General features: G+C 52.3%; 1 protein-coding gene across 1 annotated transcript in view; it reads left to right on the forward strand.

Moving 5' to 3' along the window:
* The window catches only part of FNBP1 (formin binding protein 1), a 38,329-nt gene extending 34,946 nt beyond the window's left edge, over positions 1–3,383 (forward strand). The window contains exon 10 of the mRNA XM_011931208.1: positions 119–3,383. Coding sequence (XP_011786598.1) covers positions 119–126 — 8 coding nt within the window. The 3' untranslated portion in view covers positions 127–3,383. The remainder of the gene's footprint in view (positions 1–118) is intronic.
* Positions 3,384–8,541: the final 5,158 nt, after the last annotated feature.

The following is an 8,541-nucleotide window of genomic DNA, read 5'->3' on the forward strand; positions in this document are numbered from 1 at the left end:
CCACTCCCCTCCCCTCCCAGGGCGGTGCAGTTTGTAGCCAAGAGCAAAATGCCCGCCGGGAACCCGCGCCATCCTCTCTAACAGAGAGTTTCTCTTTCTGTTTCTCTTTGTGTTGTAGATTCCTAGAGGGGAGTGCCTGCGAGCCTCAGGTGAACCTTCCTGGAGGAGCCTCCGTCTGCTTGTCCCCACAGGCCTCCAGTGCCCTGCCCTGTGGACGGCCCATCCCTCCGCAGCCCCATCCCTGCGGGGCGGTCTCTCTCTCTCTACAGCATGTTCCCTGCGGCCCTGCCCTCCCGCCCAGCCCGGGCCACCTCGTGGGGGACACGTCTCGCCAGCGCCCACCCCCACGGCTCGGGTCAGTCCTCATCACTCCCCCAACCCACCCCACGCAGGCCACTGAGACGGTGGGATACACACCCCCACCTGCCCCTTCCTGGGCCCTCAGTCCACCCGGGCCCATCCTGGCGGCCCTTCCACGCTTCACTCAGTGCCTTTAGTGAAAATGTCATCACGGGTCCCCTGAGGAGACAAGGCAGGTCCGGCGCACACCAGGCGGACTGAGCACTCGATGTCATCCCTGTGTCCCCGACCGTCTGCTGTAGAAAACACTTCCTCTTTTCCCGAGTCTGTGAAGTCCTCAGTGGTCCTTTTTGGATTCTAGGCTTGCACCTCATACTAAACATTGACCCTCTCACTATCCCCTCGAACTGAGAGCATCTGGTGGGCAGGGGGGCAGGGCCACACACACCCACAGGCACACCCACCAGTACACACGCGTGCACACACATTTTGGTTTGGCGCCCTGTTTTCAGTGGCCTGGGAAGGTCCACGCTGGAGGTCGAATTCCAGCTCGCCTTGTTGGCTCACTTGTGTCCACCGGCCGAGAGGAGCCCACGCCTGCCCTCCACGTCACTTCCCCGTCCCTGAGAACTGTAGACCATGCGCTTGTGGGCGAGGCCCTCCCCTCTGCACCGGCTCATTGGAAAGCGAACATCCTCTCCTTTCCAGGAGCCCCAGGATTAGCATCAGAAGAGGTTAGCACTTCTCGTTTTTTGTTTCTTTTTTTTCAAGACGGAGTCTCGCTTTGTTGTGCAGTGGCATGATCTTGGCTCACTACAACCTCCGCCTCCTGGGTTCCAGCAATTCTCCTGCCTCAGCCTCCCAAATAGCTGTGATTACAGGCGTGTACCACCACGCCTGGCTATTTTTTGCATTTTTAGTAGAGACGGGGTTTCACCGTGTTGGTCAGGCTAGCCTTGAACTCCTGACCTCAGGTGATCCGCCCGCCTCAAAGTGCTGAGATTACAGGCGTGAGCTACTGCACCCCACCAAGGTTAGCACGTTAATCACCAAAGACCCCGTGCCTCTCGTGGTCCATTGAGGGATCCCGCCGCCACCACCCCATTTATCACGTGCTCTTCAGGTCATGTGGAATTAGTTGAGTTTGCTTTTAGAGCTAAGTTTCTTTCCCCGTGTGGGTCTTTGAGGAAAACCTGAGATCCCCTAATCTGTGGCCCCCCCCCACACCTTAGAGCAGAGCAGCCCCTCCTCTCATTTGGTGCAGAAACAGTCAAGAGGAACCACTGGCTGAGAGCTCCTGTGACTGAGAGCGCCACCGAAGCCTAGGGATGGCGTCGGGCAGCTTTATTTGCTTGGCTTTGTAACTAGGTGGTCCCCTCAAGCATCCGCAGTTCCTCTTGCTATTCACGAATGTGAGACAAGGAAGTTCTATAGAAGCCAAAGGGACAGGGACAGAAAGGACAGGTCCCGAGGGATGGCGCCATCTTTACTCGTGGAAACCAGGAAATTGCTCCTCTCAGCCAACCAGGGTTGACCACACAGCACCCTTCCGGAGCAGCTCAGCCAGCCCTCCAGGAGGAGAAACCACAAGCACGGAGGCCCAGGCAGGTGAAGAGGAAGTGGCTTCGGGTTTTTAAAGTGGGTGAGCATGAGCCTCTGTTTCTTCCCTGGGGGACTGCAAACCGCCCACTGAAGGCTCAGGGCTGCAGCAGAGCCATGGGCTTCCGGTCCCTGCAACCCGTGACCTAAGGGTGGTGCACCCATTACACGCAGGAGGACCAACTTGACGGACAAAAGACGAGCTGGGATGACTCAGGGTGAGAAGAGTCAGGGCCCCGCCTCTGTCCCTGCAAACCAACAGGTGCATGGTGAGTGCGGCAGTCTGCACAGCTCCGCAAGGGCTCCCCCGCCAACGGGGCCGACAGGGATCTCCAGGAACTTCTGACCTCACCAACTCAAGTGGACCACTCTCCACTCCACGAGGATGTGAAACGGTTCTTTAACATGGGATCTGCATGTGCATCGCATCTTTCATATGATGGGTCAGGATAGATTCATTTCTTGCAACATAGTGAAAAAGGTATAAGCTGCAGTAATTTGCTCTTTGAATGACCGTCACCCCCAGTATAGAATATGCTTATATCCCCGTCACTCCTCCGCCTTTTAAAATTTTTCCACCACCCGTGTCCGAAAAGAATGTTACAGCGAGTGCTCTTAAATGTTGAACCTGGGTGTTGCTTCCTGGCCCGTCTGCGTGGCTCCATGGAAAGCTCACTGCTGCCCCAGCCGGGCTTCTTAGAGGAGGTCAGTTGTCCTATGTATCATTTACTCTGGGAATCCTACTGTGAAATCATGTCTGTATTTTTCTGGAGCAGTTCACATAGAGTAGAATGTGGAATTTCCCGTGAGCGTCTCCTTCCTGCCCCATATCTGCCGCCTGTCACTTCACCGCCGTGCTAGAATACTGTTGTAAGATGACTAATTTTAAAAGAGCCTGCCCTGAAAAGTACTTAGAAACAAAATGAAAGAGAGGAATTTGTCCTTTACCCAGTTTTTCATTTGCAGGATGGGAAAGTATAAAAAGGCACGGAAGGTTGTCATGGGCTGTTCCGTGGGGGGGGTTTATCCCGCTCACCTTGGAGATAAGCCTGCAGCTTGTCTAACCAGCACAGCACAAAGGTCTCGATGCCTTTTGGTAACATCTGTCATTACAGAAGAAAGTTTACACGACGTCAAAAAAGTGACGTTAATGCTAAGTGTTTTTCCAGAAATACTGGTTTCATGTTTCTTATTGGCTCTGCCTCCTGTGCTTATTATCATCCAAAAACTTTTTTAAAAGGTCCAGAATTCTATTTTAACCTGATGTTGAGCACCTTTAAGACGTTCGTGTGTGTGTTGCACTAATTCTAAACTTTGGAGGCATTTTGCTGTGTGAGGCCAGTCGCCACTGTAAAGGTCCTAGAGTTGCCTGTTTGTCTCTGGAGATGGAATTAAACCAAATAAAGAGCTTCCATTGGAAGGCTTATATTGACCTTGTAACTGTATGTTAATCCTCTAAGTGTTAAAATAAAGTATAACTTCTGGCACCGTGTCATGGGACTGTTATGTTGCATGAAGACATGACCCTAGTTGCGGAAGCAGTCTAGTGTCATTGGAAACCCCCTGGGCTGGGGAGCTGGCCCCTGGGAGGAGCTGGAGACCTAGACAGCTCTAAATTCCACCCCCATCCACAGTGGAGGGGGAGGCTCTTAGACCGTGGTGACATGAAATTCGGGCTGATTTAGTGCAAGGATTCTGAGAGGCTCCTTATGGCTAGGAGTATTTTTTGCATGCACATTCAACTGGTTGCTACTCTAGCTCTTTGGGGACCCCGTTGCTTGGGGCTGGGGCAGGAGGAGGTGGTGAAATGAGGGCACGCCTGAGTTTCATTGATCTGGTGTCACCAGTGCTCAAGCTGGTACTCCTGGTGGTGTGGCTGGAAGCACTAGTTTCTGTGAGGCTGCAGGCAGTGCGGAGCCGTTTCATGTGGACAGCTCGAAAGGGCAGCCGCTTTTGTGCCGGGCAGCCGCTGGACATGTGCAGCGGGAGGCCCCCTTTCCACAGCCAGCTTTGAAAATTTCACCCTGGCCTTTTGGAGAAAGATACAATCGGTTTGTGCCCACACTTCTCTATGTCCCGAGGTTGTTATTTTTTTTTTTTTTTTTTAAGCACTGTTTTAGGAAAACAGTTGTCCAGGAAATGACGTATTCGAAGCTATACCAAGTACAGGCCTGGCAGCTCTGCTGATGCCAAGCGGCCTCACTTGCGGAGGACAGGAGGTGAGGGCACCAATAAGGGGCCTTTGGGAATCTCTCCCACAAGTGCGTGCAGCTGGCTTCAAGGCGTCACTGGGAATCCCTGGTTCCCAGTGTGACACAGCGTGGCACAAGGGAACAAGGGGGACCTACCGTTATCCTACCCGAAACCCTCTCCTCTAGGTTGTCAGCAAAAAAGTCCACTTGGGAAGAATATTTCGGGACTGCGCCCAGCAGTCTGCGGGGCGGAGACGGGCTGTCTCCACCTGTGAACCCCCCACGCCCCACCCGCCCCGCCCGAGCCTTCTCCAAGAGCCGCACCAGTACTGAGGCGCCTAGAGCAGAGCCTGCTGGTTTGGGGCCCGCATTCCCGCGGCTGTGGACATCACAGAGGTCGGGAGCAGTAGGGGCGCCTAGTTGGTTTTCTGCTGCACTGGGGAAGCCTCTTGAAGTAGGAGGTTCCTGACTCACCGGCTCCGGGGATGCCACAAGCCCGTGGGGCCGGCTCCTCCAGCGGGTCAGGAAATACCGGCCCGCCCCACGCCCTCCACCCGCCCTGGGCACACCCGGGCCTGGGAGGCGGCTCCTCCGTCCACAGAGACGGTGGGGACCCCTGGCGGGAGCAGACGGCAGAGCGCAGCAGTGGAGGGAGCAAGGAGGGAGCCCTGCGGTGCGGAAGGAGGAGGTGGTGGGCAGAGGCGGGGCTCGGGCATGTCCCCAGTTGTTTTTTTTTTTTTTAATTGAAGCGAAAGACTGAGAAATCGTGAAATGTATGGAACAGCCTGGAAGCCCCACTTTGAACTGCTGCTGCCAGAGAAGGATGGTGGTAAAGAGCCACCATCCAGACGGGCTCCCTGGCTCTGCGCACCCGCCTGGAGGCGGCCTCCCTTCCCCTGGCCCTGCAACCCTTTCCTGAGAGGGGAGGCAGGGATCTGTGTTGCCAGCGCCCTCTGAGACCCGGGATGAGGGTGTGAAGGCTGCCAGCAGGCACGTGGCCGCCCCTTGGTGTGTCAGCTGCTTCTCCAGGGTCGCACTGAGTGCCCATTTGGCCTTGACTTGAGCACTCGTGCCTGCCGTTAGACCTCCAGATGGTATAGTGACACCAGCCGGGGACATCTCTGGACCACAAAAGGTACAGAAGCAGCAGAGGAAGGACCCTACTTTTGTCCGCAGAGCTAAGGGGCCGAAAGCTGTGGGAGGAAACACAGACCCACTCTCCCCGTGGGGGACGGAGAAGGCTCCCCTCTGCCCCGCGGCACCTGCTGGAGGGATGTCTCAGCCCAGGACTGGCCGCATCCCTTCAGTCTGCACAGACTCTGGCTGCCACGCTGCACGGAGCCCTACCCTTCAGAACCTGTTCCCAGGTCCAGCTCTCCATAGGCCCCCTCATCTAGGCTGGTCATGGGTCAAATGGAAGGAGGGAATGGAGGCTGCACCCTGAGAAACCCCGGGACACCTTTCCAGAACATACATTGCCTAGGCTGTCTACTGCTCCTAGCTTTCCCCAAACGCATGCGTTTCCTCTGTGCCCAGCTCACCCTTGCTCCGTCCAGGTAGCAGGTGTCTCTCTGTGTAGGTGAAGTTGCAGAAGGGAAGAGCCAGAGGGGACCGTGATTCCGAACACCCCCCCCCCCAACTCACTTCCCTCAAGGCTCTCTGGGGCTCAAAATTAGGTAGCATTAAGATCCTCAGGATAATTTATGTTTGCACTGAATTTAAAACAGAACAAAGGTGGGAAACTACACTTTTTGGGTGGCTGCACCTTGCAAATGTATTCGGATGCAGGTTTATGAGCAGCGCCACGGCTGACAGAACCACAGGCAGGTGGCAGGTGGCCCTTGGCCTCCCCTACAGTGCAGGCGCCTTTCTGGCTCCTCTAAGAAGCGCTGCTGGAGCCACGCCCTGGCTCAGCGCAGAGGAGGAGCCTGAGCCCGGCCTCCCTAGCCAGCGAGCGCTTCCTGTCCCTGCTCAGTAATCAACCACAGACTTCAGATCCTGGCATCTAAGTTTGAATTCCTTAAAAGCCAGGTATTTAAAAGGAAAACATAAGGAAACGTTTTAAGGCAAATTGGTACCTACTTCCAGCTCACCTTCCTGTAGTGCAAGATCTCCAAACCTCCTAAATCTTCCAGACAAAACTCATTCTCATTTTCCATGTTCAATGTCAATCACGTGGATCGACACGTATCTAACCTTCAAATGTAAACAAAGCCAAAAATATTGCTTAGAGATTCCCACATAAAGACAAAGGTTGTTTTTTCCTCTTCCGGGAACGCTGTCTACAGGCACTCAGCATGGCCCAGTTTCACAAACCGTCATAGGCTTTCCTAGAATACAGCCTCTAACAACAGTAGGCCGGCCCCAACCCCTGGGAAGAGAATCGTTTACCTTTATACCGAGATTGGGAAAGTGCCAAAGTCTGCACGTGGCGCAGGCCTGGGCTGACTTCCAGGGGTTTGTGCTGTGAGACCTAAAGCTCCTATGAGACCGCCCCAAACCAAAAACGTGTCAGCAAGCGGCCAGGCGTGGTGGCTCACGCCTGTAATCCCAGCACTTTGGGAGGCTGAGGCAGAAGGATCACTCGAGCCCAGTGAGACCCTGTCTACAAACAAAACCCGTCAGCAGGGCATCTGGTGCTTCTGTGTGAACGTGTTCCCCACAGGATCAAGTGTGCCTTCCTCATCAAGGAGCAGAAAGTTGCTGGGAAGGTGTTAAAGGCATGAGCACAGTCAGAAAGCTCAATTTTAAAATGAAGCTTTTGGCCGGATGCAGTGGCTCAAGCCTGTAATCCCAGCACTTTGGGAGGCCAAGGCAGGTGGATCATGAGGTCAGGAGATGAAGGCCATCCCAACTAACACGGTGAAACCCCATCTCTACTAAAAATACAAAAAAAAAAATTAGCCAGGCGTAGTGGCACATGCTTATAGTCCCAGCCACTCAGGAGGCTAAGGCAGGAGGATCACTTGAGTCCAGACTTAGAGGCTGCACTGAACCACGATCACACCACTGCACTCCAGCCTGGGTGACAGAGTGAGACCCTGTTGCTTAAAAGAATGTTAAAAACAAAAACAAAAACAAAAACCCTACCCTTTACCCAGATTCACAGATACTGATATATTTTCACGTTAGTTTATAAATTTTTCTCCTTTCCTCCCTCTTTTGTTTCTCCCCCCCCTTTTTTTTTTTGGAGACAGGGTCTTGGTTTGTCACCCAGGCTGAGGTGTAATGGCACACTCATAGCTCACTGACATTTCAAACTCCTGGGCTCCAAGAAACCTGCCTGAGCCTCCAGAGTAGCTGGGACTACCATCATATGTCTCTGCACCTGGCTAATTTTAAAATTTTTTTATAGAGACAGGATCTTGCCATGTTGCCCAGGCTGGTCTCAAACTTCTGGGCTCAAGTGATCCTTCCACCTTGACATCCCAAAGTGTTTTAATTACAGGCATGAGCCACCAAGCCTGGCCTCCTTTCCCTCTTTTTCTTCACCTTCTGTTTCCCCCTGCTTATAAACTTTTTAATTTTGTTTTTTTACTTTTGACCACTTTGGGAGAAGGTTGCAGACATCATGTCCCTAATGCATTTCCTGAGAACCGGGATACACATTTGGATAACCATAGTAAAGATATTAATTGAGGAAATGTAACATTAATACAATTATTTTGTCTAATCTACAGGCCATAACCCAATTTCTTCATTTGCCCCAATAATGTTATTTATGGCTTTTTCATGTTAAGTATCTTGTTTAATGCTATGTATCTTATCAGTCTGCCATAATGTTTAATATCTTTACTCTGGAATGGTTCCTCTGCCTGCCTTTGCCTTTCATGTGTTTGTGACTTCTGAAGCATGCATGCTAGGTATGTTACAGAATGCCCTCAGCTTGAGTCCATCTGAAGTGTTCTTAAGACTAGATTCTACTGATGCTGTTTTGGTTGACACAACACAGTTTTTACCAGTGTGGTCGTCAAAATGATGTTTTATGGCTAAACCATTCTTGCAACATTTCATCATCAAGGAAATGTAAATCGAAACCACAATGAGATATCATCTCCTCCCAGTTAGAAGTGCTGTTATCACAAAGACATAAAAATAATTGCTGGTGAGGATGCAGACGAAACCCCCACACTTTCGATGAGAATGTGAATTAGTATAGTCCATATGGAAAACAGTATGCAGAGTCCTCAAAAAACTACAAATGGAACTACCCTAGGAACCAGCAATTCCACTACTATTTGTCCAGAGTTAAATCAGTGTATTGAAGAGATAGCTGCACTCTTGTGTTCATTGCAGCATTATTCATGATAGCCAAGATATGGAATCCACCGAAGTGTTCACCAGCAGATAAATGGATTAAAAGAATGTGGTGCGGCCGGGCGCGGTGGCTCAAGCCTGTAATCCCAGCACTTTGGGAGGCCGAGACGGGCGGATCACGAGGTCAGGAGAT

Source organism: Colobus angolensis, unplaced genomic scaffold, assembly GCF_000951035.1.
Source record: "Colobus angolensis palliatus isolate OR3802 unplaced genomic scaffold, Cang.pa_1.0 Scaffold9, whole genome shotgun sequence".
Taxonomy (NCBI): Eukaryota; Metazoa; Chordata; class Mammalia; order Primates; family Cercopithecidae; genus Colobus; species Colobus angolensis.